This window comes from Carassius gibelio, chromosome B12, assembly GCF_023724105.1.
Source record: "Carassius gibelio isolate Cgi1373 ecotype wild population from Czech Republic chromosome B12, carGib1.2-hapl.c, whole genome shotgun sequence".
NCBI lineage: Eukaryota > Metazoa > Chordata > Actinopteri > Cypriniformes > Cyprinidae > Carassius > Carassius gibelio.
Window position 1 is genome coordinate 14,694,715 of NC_068407.1, and position 14,631 is coordinate 14,709,345.

A 14,631-nucleotide genomic window follows, 5' to 3' on the forward strand; every position below is an offset into this window, starting at 1 on the left:
TCCACTGTTTTTATTGTTTGGAAAGAAAACTTTTTGTCACCAGCGTAAGATGAAATTCACAGTATGATAAATTGTGAACTGATTCCTGCAGTTCAGAGAGTGTTGACTTGTTTTTCTTGTACAATGTGGCATTGGATTATTTCTTCAGTGTGTGGCTGTGTGCCAGTGGCTCCACTGACATGTGCTGTACAATGAGACTTGTGTGTCTGTACAAGCAACATTTTTCCAGCGCATTTCTTAATAAAAAGAAAACCGGCTCTGCTTTCAAATGCATGACAATGTTTTTTTTTTTTTTTTTTTTATCTGATTTAGAGTTGGAAATTTCATCATCTTCCCAAGGTAGCATATGCATATAGTATGATGAAATGAAAAGCAAACATTTAACATGATTCATCAGGTTACTGATTGCACACATGCTTCAACAATCAAATTCACATCAAGATACATTGATGATTCATTTTCCTTTATTTTTGGTAAAAAGAAAGAAAGAAAAGGGAACCGTAGTTAAATTAACAACTTATTCTCATTTAAATATATTTTGATGACACCAATAGAAACAAAGCACAATTCTTAGCTGATTATAGAAATAGAAAAAAAGGGAAGTTTTATAGAGATTAACTAGATCTACCTTTTACATTGTATTCATTTCCATCAGTTTTTTAGGCCTGAAATTCACCATTTAAAATTTTTACAGATTTTCCATGATAGCAGAACCCTTGTGTATACAGAAATTTTAACTACAGTGACTGCGAGTATATAGAATTATATCTGCTTATTAAAATTAGAAATTTTTAGAATGTAATTTAGATCAGTTTTAATTTGCATTAGCGCAAATATTACTCATGAGCTGTGTAATTTGTTGCAGAAACAAAAGAAGTGAAACACAGGTTATTATTGCAGAGCTTTATTCCTTCATTAGTTATCATATGATATCCATACAGACTGCCTGAAAGCCGACATGCAGTTGTGTTACCTCGTAGAATTGGAACACAAAAAGAAGAATGAGCCCTGTTCCTTGACACCCTATCCTCATCTCTGGATTCCCACTACACCAAGGAATCTCCCAAATCTTTCATATTGGCAGCACAATCAAGCTTTTCATCCCATTGAGAATAACACTATATTGTCATGACATAATTAAAATCAAAACAGATGTGGGCAGTGCAAAAACAAAACAATAGAGGGAAGTAAAGGGCATGTTCACAGTTTACAGGCTATGAAGCAATAGCAGAATTAGGGGAACAGGAGGGAGTTGGAGGTGTCCTTTAGAAGCACTTGCGATGCACAATGGATGGCCCAGCCTCATCATACTCCTGCTTGCTTATCCACATCTGCTGGAAGGTGGAGAGGGAAGCCAGGATGGAGCCGCCAATCCATACTGAGTACTTGCGCTCAGGTGGGGCGATGATCTGAGTACATACAAGGTAGAAGCAGTAGAGTTTTAGTACTGTTGATATAGTTAATAATTTGAACTAGTTTTCTGTTTTTAGTAATTTCTAGGGTTATGTCTATATAATCTTCATTTATTTTTTAATGCAGTTTAAGCTATTTTAGTACTTTAAATTCGTTTTTTGAGTTTTTCTTTTGACAACTAGCTGAAATTAGTTTTTTATTTTTCAGTTAATGTTTTTAAACCAGTTCAGTGCTGAAATTAATTGAGCTGAATAACAACATTGTGACTTGTAAAGCTGCTTTATTTTTTATTACTTTTATTACTGTAAATCTGCTCTGAAACAATATTAATTGTATAAAGCACTATATTAAGGCTGACATGACTTTAAGTTTAGTTAGATGAGAAAATGTGATAGTTATTATTGATGATCCAATCAGATATACATAATCTGCCTGTGCTGACCTTGATCTTCATGGTGCTGGGGGCCAAAGCAGTGATCTCCTTCTGCATCCTGTCTGCAATGCCAGGGTACATGGTGGTACCACCAGACAGCACGTTGTTGGCATACAGGTCCTTACGTATATCAATATCGCATTTCATGATGCTGTTGTAAGTGGTTTCATGGATGCCAGCAGATTCCATTCCTAAAAATAAATGCAAATCAATGCGTTTATACCATAGTGCTCTGAATCCATCATTTAAAAAGAGAAGTGAAGAAAGAGGAATGACATATCACCGATAAAGGATGGCTGGAACAGTGTCTCAGGGCAGCGGAACCTCTCATTGCCAATGGTGATGACCTGTCCATCGGGAAGCTCATAGCTCTTTTCCAGTGAGGAGGAAGAGGCTGCAGTGGCCATCTCATTCTCAAAATCCAGTGCCACATAGCACAGCTTCTCTTTGATGTCTCTGACAATTTCTCTTTCAGCTATACAAGGCAGATAAGAATAGTAATTTGTTGAACTGAAAAACATGATACTAATAAGAACACATTTTAAGTTATTTTTCCCTATCAAACTGTCAGTTGTTTCTTGTTTTAGCTATTTCTTTTCAAAACAAAATTTATGCTTGAAAGAAAATAAATATATTCTCTAACTCACCAGTGGTGACGAATGAGTAGCCTCGTTCGGTTAGGATCTTCATGAGGTAGTCAGTGAGATCACGGCCGGCCAAGTCCAAACGCATAATGGCATGCGGAAGAGCGTAGCCCTCATAAATGGGCACGTTGTGAGTGACACCATCACCAGAGTCAAGGACAATGCCTGGTCAACAAGAATAAAGAACTTGGTAATGCGCAGCAGCAGTATAAGTCAAATGTGAGCTATGACCTGTTTGACAGGTGAACTGACCTGTTGTACGACCAGAAGCATAGAGGGAGAGCACTGCTTGGATAGCTACATACATGGCTGGGACGTTAAAGGTCTCAAACATGATCTGCAAAGTGAGACCAGCATTGTGTTTATGAGCAAAACCAACAATCAATCAAGTACTTTCGGTTTTACTGAACAGTAGGTTAAAAATAATTATGTTCTGATTAATCTCCTCTTTGGTAAAGCCAATAGATTGACTCTTAAAATCGGTAGATCAATCACTATGTATATACTGTATAAATGAATTAATTAAATAAATTAAATTACAAACAAATTAGCTGTTATTTTAAGGTAACTTAAAACAGCACAACTAGTGTAGCTGTTTACCTAAACAAATGACGTACTGTATGAATTCTATTGATGATCAGTTTGAAGTAATCTGAATATCTACTGCCCTTTAATATATTAATATTATTCATCAAGGATACTTTAATGTGAAAGAAAGTAAATACATTTGTGATCATACAAAAGATTACCTTTAAAATAAATGTTGATCATAATATGATCATTAAAAATATATATATCTATTTTCAACAATTAATAATAAGTAGAAAATAATTCTTGAGCACCAAATCAGCATATTACAAGGATTTTTGAAGAATCATATGACAATCGATTGAATTTTGTGCTCTTGTGAATTGCCTAGGATTTTTTTGTTGTTGAAATCTTTGATTATAAATGAAATATAAGGTCAATAAGTTCCGTGGTTGACATTACTTGTGTTGACTTTGATATTTTATTCTACAACCTAAATAAAATTTAGATATAACTCAAATATGCATTTTGAAGCCACCATGGGGAAATGTTCTTCTATGTTTTATTTCTACTACTGACCACTACTACTTTATTTTTTATTTTTACTACTGAGCACTTTTACTACTGTACTACTTTACTACTGTGGTTTGATGTTTTGTAATTTATATTGTGCAAAATAATGTTATAGCTACTCCAGTTTATTTGTATGTTTTTTCTGCTTAGTATAGTATAGTATAGACAAAGGCTTTTGTTCTAAAATACAACACACAAGATAGTTCACCGTTTGTCTGGTTATACTACTGAAAGCGTAGTTGATAACATCTCAGGACTCCAAAGTCATAAAGGAGGTATGGTGGAGTTGAAGCAAATGTTTTCTGTTTTATATACTACAGATTAGCTTTCTCAATCAACCTTGAATTCAACTCAAACCTGGGTCATCTTTTCCCTGTTGGCTTTGGGATTGAGAGGGGCTTCTGTCAGCAGAGTAGGGTGCTCCTCTGGAGCCACACGGAGCTCGTTGTAGAAAGAGTGATGCCAGATCTGGTGAACATAACAATGGATATTAATGAACAAACCACCGTCACATAAAATACACAATTAGTATAATAGATGGGCAAATTAATAACTTTGTGTTCATGTGTAGAGAGTGAAAACTGATTCTCATAATTACAGTTAAACAAACAGATCACAATCAGGAGGTCCCGTGTGGGCAGAGACAGACAGTGAATAATGCCATCTGTTGCAATACATGTGTTGAATGATAACACCATGTGGCATGAAATGTGGGACATTGCCACAGTTTGATTCATTTATGGGAATAGCTGGAGTTATTTGGAAAAATGCTTTTGATGGACATAAGTGTTAAGAATGTATGTGTCGAGACAAGAGGTGATGAAGGTGTATATGACACAATCTCAAGACCCCGAGGGCTGTTATAGCAAATGCTGACTATTTTATGTAATATGAAAATGTAGTACAGTATTATGGAAAGATCACACAGGATAAATGTAAGCATGAAATGCAATAAGGCACGCGCATGGAAATATAAGAGATATTTTTGGTAGGCTGTTTACAGTCCCTCCTTATTTGCACTCATTTGCAAATTGTTTGGTTTGGTATCTGTTGGCTTGATGATAGAATCTGCTTACTTTTTCCATGTCGTCCCAGTTTGTGATGATGCCATGCTCGATAGGGTACTTGAGGGTCAGGATTCCCCTTTTGCTTTGCGCCTCATCGCCAACGTAACTGTCTTTCTGGCCCATTCCTACCATCACTCCCTGAGGAAAAAGTAAAACTGGTCATACACAGTCATACAATACACAACCCCCAGAAAAGTAAGAGTAAGTTCTAGTTAATTGTATCTGTATAATCTTGCACAATGCAGACAATCTGGGCTGTAGTCCAACTTTCCACAAAGCATTTGGAAGCAGATCAAGTCAAATACATAAAATGATCAAGGCATAACATGAATGTTAGTTGTGACCCACTTCAACTGTAAGTGCACATTAAGCTATAGTTATTCTCGAATACAAACTAAAATACATTTTATGTTGTTGTTTTCTTAAATGTACTCATTGGTGTTTGCTGTGAGTGAGTGCAGTGCCCTAGTGGTGTGTTGAGGGACACTCACCTGATGTCTGGGACGACCCACTATGGAGGGGAACACTGCTCTGGGAGCATCATCCCCGGCGAAGCCTGCCTTACACAGTCCTGATCCATTGTCACACACAAGGGCAGTGCTTTCCTCGTCGTCACACATTTTCAGCACAAATTTCCTTCCTTACTCCTACAGGAGACAAACACTATAGTATACAACAAAGTTCATTATTATTACTATACTGTATACATACTGCTGAGCAATTTGTCTTGAACTGTAATAGCTCATGTAAAGCATGTGTGATGTTTAGCTACAGTATAGGGGAAAAAATGGATCCAAGAAAGAAGCTAAATCCGCTTTTAGAGACATTTTGGATCTTTCCTAAATTGGAAAACTACATCAAATAAAATACATGTTATTCTAAAAATGTTCTTTTAGAGTAGGAATAGTCAATAGTCATTATAATTAGCTTAATATAAAAACAAAAGTCAGTGGTATGTGTAAGTCATATATGTCAATAACTGTGCACGTGTATATGTGGGAGTTTGTGTGCACACCCACTGAAACAATGAAAAGGAATACTACAAAGAATGTAAGGTGTACCATTCATTAACTGAAAAGGAAATTTTCCATTAGGTAAAAACAGAACTGGTTTAATTATCATAAAAATTTTAGTGAAACTTAAAGAAAATGTGTTTACACACACACACACACACACACACACACGCACACACACACACATCTCCTTTAAGGCCATCCTGCAGCCCTTGCTGAGAGCACCATGGGAAAACTTCCTAATTTGGAAATAATGGGGAAGCATGTTTCTTTTTGAACTCTTCCTCCCTCTGTCCCTGCCTTTCTACAGTACTTTATGAAAAAAGAGAGTGGGTGAGGGAAATAGGGGATGGGTCAGTGGTCCAGAAAAACCATATTTAGTCATAAACCTCACAAATCAAATAGGCTTCCACACTTGTCCAAAATTCTAAGCCTTCACTGTCAACAATCAGCATCATCATACAATCACATTATACAGATGCTAAAATAAAGATTCCTTTGAAACATATGTGCATATTAGTTCGTCTTAAACATAAACACGTTCGGTAATATCCTTTGACTGGTAAAATCTGCAAAAAGAAAATCAATCCAATGTGCAAATCCTTCGAAACACAGTGTAAAAACAATAATATTCACTTAAATTAAGATGAATCTATTCTCATGCAACACTCAAAACATTATAACAGCAGTTTACGCTTGTGCAGAAATTATTTCTCTAAACAACTGCCTCATTTGAGTCTATCAGCATCAGGGAACTCTTGCAAAGTACAAAGCTGGATGGACAGAAATAGATGGAGAGTGAGAGACAAAAAGAGAGAGGATGTGAGTGGTGTGAGGCGAGATGAATGACACTTACCCTGACAGTGCTGGGCCGGGGGGGATTTAGTCACTTGGTGATGGTGTACCACTCACTGGCTTGTGGTGTACTTATGTAGTTCCCATCCCTGCTCACCACACCCTCCCAGATCCCAAACAAGGAGCCTGGGCTGCACTCAGATCGGTAGCCTCACTCCACTACAGCCTTATAGGGATGACTGGGAGAAAACACTCCAATCCGGGCGGCAGCAGGGCGGCCTCCTGCCTAATCAATTAGGGCATTCCAATGGCACTTTTCTTTTTTCTCCTTGGAAATTTTGGGGACCTCACCATGCAGGAACATAAACACAGAGCTGCGCCCTGGTCTACTACGGAGACACATATCACAGCTCACACCTGTAGAGAGAGAGAGAATGGCAAAGTGAATTTAGAACACGTCATTACGGGGCTAGGTCACACACTACAAGCACTTGGCAGTGGGAAAGTTCAATGTTTTAGAAAGAAGTCCCTATTTTAAATATATTTTAAAATGTAATTTATTCATGTGATGGCCAAGCTGAGACTTCTTGATATTGGAAATCATACACTGAAAAATGTATTATTAGTATTATTATATATTATTATTGTTTTTATTTTAAAAAGTATTAATCCCCTTTAAAAAACTGTATATAACTTGTATAAACATTTTGGGCCAATATGAGCACATTTGTTTAATTTTACATAAGGCTGGGATATCTAGATGTAAAAAGGGTAACATTAATGTTCTGTGTGGCACCAACTGACAAGCTTCAACTGTGACAACAGGCCTTCTAAAAAATATTTTCTGTGGGATTGTGTAAAACAACAAAAACCCATTTTGAGTAAAAGAAAATGAGAGCATATTACAGTAAACTAAAGCATGACAATCAGTGCTAAAAGGGAAATCTGATTTTCTTTTTCAACAAAGATGTTTCTAATGACAGAAAAAATAACACAAAATGCATGAGTCTCATTGAAGAATGATAGCAGCTCTTTTATAGTGTGTTTATATTTTGTTTCATCAAAAACATCTTCTTTCAGCCTTAGAATTTTCATCCGGGAAATTGCTATTAATTACAAAAAATGACAAGTAACATTAAATTAAACATGAAATTCCGATGTGATCTTCCAATAATCTTTGTTTTATTTACAATTTTGAGTTATTTCTTTTTTTCTTTTTTACAGTGTACTGAACCCTATATTATGGTGGCGAAAAATAAGATAATTATAAGATATGTTCTAGTTAGTAGACCAGACCAACAAAGATATTTAAGCTGAGATATGAAGAACGACATAATCAACCAATGTATAAACCAACGTATAATCAACCAACCAGTTGCCTTGCCTGTTGACTCCTGAATTCTAAAAATACACTCATGAAGCTCTATATCATTAGCGCTTTTAAGGGAGTTTCGTTTCTAAGACACTTAATTACTATGACAGTTTTCAGTTATTTCATTTCTTTCCAAGTTTCTAGTATCTGCCCTTGGATCACGTGACATTCTGGCTCACGCCTACAATGGAAAAACTCCATGGAATGCCTCTGATTAAATAACAGTCAGCAAATATGTTCCATTTAAATGGAAAGTTCACACGGATGCATAGAAAACATAACTGAATGACTGGAAAAAGGAAAGCAGCCTGTGATGCAACACACAACCAACTAGTCGCACCAGTTCACTTTAGGCAGGTTTGGTCAGTATCAATTTGGGATCATTCTCAAGTAAACAAACTCGCAGAATGCGTCTGTCTCATTTTAGGAGATTTTCTTTCAAGGAAAGAGCTCGCTTTTCCCTTCCCCTTCAGCAGTACTCCTTCTCGTACCAAAAAAGGAACTGTTCTGTAAATAAGAAAAGTCTTGGCAGTCCACTGCACTCAGAGGCATGTAAGGGAAGAAATGACCCCTCTGAAGGTGTGGTCTGGGAAATCACACAAGCACATTCCGCTGCAGTGAAATACAGTGTATGTTATACACAAATGTCACTGTCCTTGTGCATATGGAGGAAAACCCATTGGATGGGGGAAAGGCCAGAGGAAGATAAATATTTGTACACCCTGTAAAAAGCGATTTGTAGATATCCTTAATGAGACTTTGCATCTTCGTTGCCATGTTTAGGTGCACTTCCGACTCCCATCCCACTACCTTGTATTCTATTTTAGAAGTAAGATTCAAACTCAAAATATAAGGAATAGTATGTGAATATAGTATTTGGATTTTGGCATGAAAATTACTTTTGCATCATACAGCTTTACCAACAGACTACCAGTAATTATAATAGCTGTTTTTTTTCTTCTTCTGTTTTTTTACATTTGATATCACATACTGTACTTGCCATGATGACTGGGTCAATAATGTTTCTTAAATGCTTAAAATTGTGTTTTTCCCCCTTCGTCAGTAAGTCAACCACACCTTGTCAGCACTAAATGAATCAGCATTTAAAGCCAAGGCTGTAATTAAATAGATCAATGGGACAATATATCCAAAAATTAATGAATTAACCTCATCCTTACGTTGTTCCAAAGCTGTATGACTTTATGTCTTATGTGGAACATTCAATTACATATTTTGAATGTCTTTTTTTTCATGTTAATAAAATTAAATTAGGTGAAGTCTAGTGATATTTTGGATTGTTTTGACTGATTGTTTAGACAAAATCACTTCAAACTTTCGGTAACACTTTAGTATAGGGTCCAATTCACACTGATAACTAGTTGCTTATTAACATGTCTATTATTAACATATTGGCTGTTTATTAGTGCTTATAAAGTACATATAATGCATGACATCCATAATCCTACACAATACCCTAAACTTAACAACTACCTTATAAACTATTAATAAGCAACAGATAAGGGGTTAATTGAGGCAAAAGTCAAAGTTAATGGTTAGTTAATAGTGAGAATTGGACCCTAAAATAAAGTGTGACCAAACTTTCTTTAAATTGTTTATTTTATGTTACAAAGACGAAAGTATTACATATTTGGAACAACATGAGTGGTAATTAAATGAACATTTTGTGTTTGTTAGTTTTTGGGTTATACTTTAAATTCATTTAATGTAGGCCTACTAAGCTAAATTATTATCAGTTGCAACGTAGAAGAGATTGCTACTGGGCGGTGGACAAAACCACGGTTGGAATGTGCGTTGACCGAAAATGGCAGCTGTGCTCTTAATGGAGTCCAGCCTGTGTCTTATTGGACACCTAGCATCAACAGGCATCTCCTCACAAGCAGCTCTGGAATGTCTTATGATAGTTGTATCCAATATTGTGCATCAGTGTTCCTTAATTTCACAGTCCTCAGTATGCCATCTCTCATTTAAAACTTCCCACTGATGATTCAACTCCTTAAAACTTTGAAAGTAGGAGACAGATAAAACGAGAACCTAAAGGAAAGGAGAAAGAGACAGAAGGATATATATATATATATATATATATATATATATATATATATATATATTATTATTATTATTATTATTTTAAGTAGCCTATGTCTAAGCAAGCGGTTAATTAAATCAGTGGTAAACACGTGATTCTCCTAATACATTTTCTTTAACCACATTTCAGTTACTCATAAAGATCAATGTCCACTCACTATATCCATTTCCGTTTTGCCCTCTAGTGGTAATTATTTTCAGACATCTTTTTGTGTATCTAGAAAACTGTTTGCTTATACTTTAGTCTATACACATATGAAACATAGTTGTCACACTATTTTTTTTTTTTTTTTTTTTTTTTTACATTTTATGTCACATACAGTTACAAAAAGTATTTTTAGCAGTCACTGAACACACACCAATCTTTTAACAAAGGGGCATGGTGTCACACATGGGGTAAGTTTTCATAAGAAAGTCTGCCACTGCACAGTCCAGAAATTCAGCAAAGCAAGCAAAAATATAAAACCATTATTTTAGCCAGTGAATACTGTAAATAATAACTTATATAGGCTTACATTTATAAAATGTGACAATATGCCCTGACCAGATATCGCGGGAACATGTTTTTTAATAATGTACACAAACTAGCAACCTATGACGATATGGAAGTTTACGTTTGGAAAATACAGTTTTCAAATAAATATTTTATTTTGTGTTGCACAAAGATCAAGCCTATACAGCACCGGTCTTTCTTATCAACAAATTATAGCCACTATTCATTAAAAATATGTTAAAATTCCTTTGATAAATCTTTTTTTGTGCCGATGTTTGTCTAACTTAGGTACACATGGCATGTAGTTTCCAAGTATTTCATCACGCTTTGAAAAGGGAACCGTCAATAGAAAGGGTGCGCGTCATGGATTTCCCCCTCAGGTTAAACAAAGATGAAAGGCGATTACCACCCTGACTTGAAGAACAGTTTCGCTTTGTCACGTGCATCACATGGCAGCACCCAAACAACGGTCCCCACGTGGCGCTCCATTCCATTTATCCTTCAGTGTAAAACTCTAAAAAGAGGACCGATGTAACGTGCTTTGGGATTTCCAGATCTTCGTAAATCTGATAGCCTATATATTTTTATTTTATATTAATTTAGAATGTATACGCACTATTTTACATACATATAACACATAACACATTTACATGTACATACATACATACATACACACACACACACACACACACACACACACACACACACACACACACACATATATATATATATATATATATATATATATATATATATATATATATATATATATAATAAAACAGTTTGATGGAAATTTAATGTACAACTGAAATGAGTATTTTAACCTGAGACACCTGAGAAAGGTTTTGGAGTGTATTTAATCTAATAGACCTAATCATTAAAACATGTGGTTCTTCCACTTCCTACTTTGGATATTTACATAGCCTACCAAGCAAAGTCTGCATTTTTAATTCCAAACCACAATTTTTAATGTTTACTTTTTAACATTATTTGCCATTTGTAATAATCATTTGACCTAGATGAGCCAATATGGTTTAAACCAGCAGGAAATGCATGAATGTGGTTGTGACATGTATATATATATATATATATATATATATATATATATATATATATATATATGTATATAATTGTATTAATATTTATTTATTAATAATTAAGTTATTTCAACTTAACCCTCTTTCAACCTTAAATAGAAAATGAACTGATCTCTTACGTCACACATCGGAAGGAAATTTTAGAGGCATGAGGGAAGACATTAGTGTATTCATCTGCATATTCTGTGGTAATTATGTAATGTGCTTGATTTCCTCTCTGTTTCTATCTTACATTGTGGTTTTCTTCCTGTGGAAAAAAGTCTTGAAGGGTATTTCAAATCTATTTAAATCTAGGCCAAAGACCATTACGATGTTGTCCAGTGGCACATTTAATAATATTTTAAGCAGACCACATGCCACTGTTTCAACGGTAAAGCCAATAATACTATATCTATTGGTTCATTTAAACAAATAAAAACATGTTTAGATAGCTCTACAGGATTTCACATTTTTATTGTACAATTTACAACCCCAGTTCCCAAAAAGTTGGGGCATTTTGTAAAATGCGAAAATCAAGAATCAGTGATTGGTTAATTCTCTTCAAACTTTATTTAATTGCCAAAAGTACAAAGAAAAGATTTCCAATGTTTTCACTGACCAACTTAATTCAATGAAAGCATAGCACATACCACGACTGACTTTGCTTTTGCATGTCACTGATGATAGTCTGGATGGTCTATTCATTTTTTAGGGCTTTTAGGGTTAGATTTAGGTTTATGTTTTTAGGGAGTAATTGATTTTTTTACTATCTGAGATGAGGTCTGGCCCAGAGAACCAATGGCATCACTGCATAGAATTGATGTATACTTTTCTCCTTGAATAACAGAGATTCAAGTTGCATTTATTGATGTAGTGGCAGACTGTGTTAAGTGACAGTGGTTTTCTGTAGTAAGCACATTTGTCTATATTTAATACCGCAGGATGAGAGTTTCTTATGCAATGCCATCTGCAATGACATTTCCTGTCTTGCCCAACATGTATTGAGAGATTTTGGGATTATCTGAAATATTTTCACAAAATTATGTATGGTAGCTTCAGCTTGTGAAAGACCTAAATTCTTTGTGATTTTGCATTGAGAAATGTAATTTTTTATTTGTTTGACACTTATGTCATGAAAATTGGCACAAAATGGCTTTGCTGACAACAACTGAGATGCTCCTTTTATACCCAAACATGATCCCATTACCTATTACCAGTTCATATGCATCTTGTTTACTGTTTAAATTATTATTTTTTTTTTTCAAAATTTTACATGGGTATTCTATAATCTTTTTTTTAAACTTTATTTTGCATGTCTCACTCTATTATTCAATTATTCAAAATTGTTTATTTTAACAAAATACAATAAAGCTGGTCAGTGAGAATAATGAAAATATTTTCTTAGTTCGTTTGTTCAATCAAATAAAGGTTAAAGAGAATTAGTAAATCATAGATTCGTGATTTTTATTGAATTTTTCTAAAGATCTCAATGGGTGCATGCAGGGTATCAGCCTGTTGTGATAATGCTTAGATTTATCAGAAGCAATATGGTTAAGTATTTTTAACAATATGTTACTTTTTTTTTTCCTCAGAAATGTTAACACGTCACTACAACTCTTATGTTTGTCTCGCCATAACTCTCTTTCCTTTGTACTGTCATCTCCATTGCCAGATCCGATTGCTCAATTACATACTTCAGCCCACCTAACATTTTTTTTTTTTATAGGGGTCATATAACTTTCTGTAAATCACATGATAGAGCCTTGAACTGAGGCAAGTAAGCAGTGTGAATCTGTAAGTGTGATAAACTTATCTCCTTTTATTGCCAGAATGCAAGTCTCAGACAGAACAAGTTTGTACAATGCTACTTTGATTTATATTGATATTACACTATATCAAGCATACAGCTTTCTGCATGTCTCTCAAATGTTGTCGAAACCCAGCATGCTGTTGTGAGTTCCCAGCATGCATTGCAGCATGAATAAATAAGGTTAAAGGATCGTTGTTGTTTGCTGATTCATTTAAACTTTTGGTGTTGTTTTGTCATTTTTGTTAGTTATTTGTTGTGTTGTGATGTAAGGACATCACCTTTCTACATTTGTTGATTGACACCGTATCTTCATTTAACACTACATGCTAGTTATTTTTGGTTTGTAGAATGAGTGTTGCTACACAAACAAAATTAACATAATTCACATAACATATTAAATGTCATATGAGACTATAAACATGGCTATTAAAACAATAATTGTAATTAATTTGTGAATTTACTGAACAAGAAATCTGTTGTTGGCCTGACAAATTTACTGATTGGGGTATTTTGCATTTAGTGAATGAACAAATTCAAATCGGCAAAACCAAGTAGTTTTACTTAGTACAGTTATTATAATACCTGAATGTAAAAATGTGAATTCATAAAGATGCCTTGGATTTGTAACTTTTTTCAATAATATATTTTTTACAGTGCTGAGAAGCAATATTTAGCGTTAACAATGACTTTGAGAAGAGTTCCGGATGCATCAAAAGGACATCAAATAAAAACATAAATCTATAGTCTGTATAGGATAAAGTGTGTTTTGGCAAAAAATAAAATAAAATTCAAACAAATGTTATATTGTCAAAGTCAAAGTCACCTTTATTTATATAGTGCTTTAAACAAAATACATTGCGTCAAAGCAACTGAACAACATTAATTTGGAAAACAGTGTCTCAATAATGCAAACACGATAGTTAAAGGCAGTTCATCATTGAATTCAGTGATGTCATCTCTGTTCAGTTTAAATAGTGTCTTTGCATTCATTTGCAATCAAGTCGATGATATCGCTGTAGATGAAGTGACCCCAACTAAGCAAGTCAGAGGCGACAGCGGCAAAGAACCTCCATCGGAAACTCCATCGGTGACAGAATGGAGAAAAAAACCTTGGGAGAAACCAGGCTCAGTTGGGGGGCCAGTTCTCCTCTGACCAGACGAAACCAGTAGTTCAATTCCAGGCTGCAGCAAAGTCAGATTGTGCAGAAGAATCATCTGTTTCCTGTGGTCTTGTCCCGGTGGTCCTCTGAGACAAGGTCTTTACAGGGGATCTGTATCTGGCTCTAGTTGTCCTGGTCTCCGCTGTCTTTC

At 35.0% G+C, this 14,631-nt stretch overlaps 1 protein-coding gene across 2 annotated transcripts; it reads right to left on the reverse strand.

The window, feature by feature from the left end:
* Positions 1-888: 888 nt before the first annotated feature.
* acta2 (actin alpha 2, smooth muscle) lies at positions 889-6,695 on the reverse strand. Of its 2 annotated transcripts, none has more exons than XM_052570779.1 (9): positions 6,528-6,695; positions 5,150-5,321; positions 4,668-4,796; positions 3,949-4,059; positions 2,743-2,827; positions 2,494-2,655; positions 2,130-2,321; positions 1,856-2,037; positions 889-1,409 (listed from the first exon to the last, which is right to left on the reverse strand). In XM_052570779.1, the coding sequence occupies exons 2-9, from the start codon at positions 5,276-5,278 to the stop codon at positions 1,266-1,268; spliced, it is 1,134 nt and encodes a 377-aa protein (XP_052426739.1). In that variant the 5' UTR covers positions 5,279-5,321; positions 6,528-6,695; the 3' UTR covers positions 889-1,265. The 2 variants fall into 2 exon arrangements, with proteins under 2 accessions (XP_052426739.1, XP_052426740.1); XM_052570780.1 differs by having other exon boundaries at positions 5,150-5,305; positions 6,528-6,671.
* Positions 6,696-14,631: the final 7,936 nt, after the last annotated feature.

Excerpts from the sequence above, each read along its gene's own strand:
- acta2 (XM_052570779.1), bottom strand. The coding sequence starts at position 5,278 with ATGTGTGACGACGAGGAAAGCACTGCCCTTGTGTGTGACAATGGATCA. Across the intron at positions 2,828-3,948 it reads ACAGGGAAAAGATGACCCAG|ATCATGTTTGAGACCTTTAA; the intron begins GTTTGAGTTGAA and ends CTCACTTTGCAG. Across the intron at positions 2,038-2,129 it reads GTTCCAGCCATCCTTTATCG|GAATGGAATCTGCTGGCATC; the intron begins GTGATATGTCAT and ends ATTTATTTTTAG.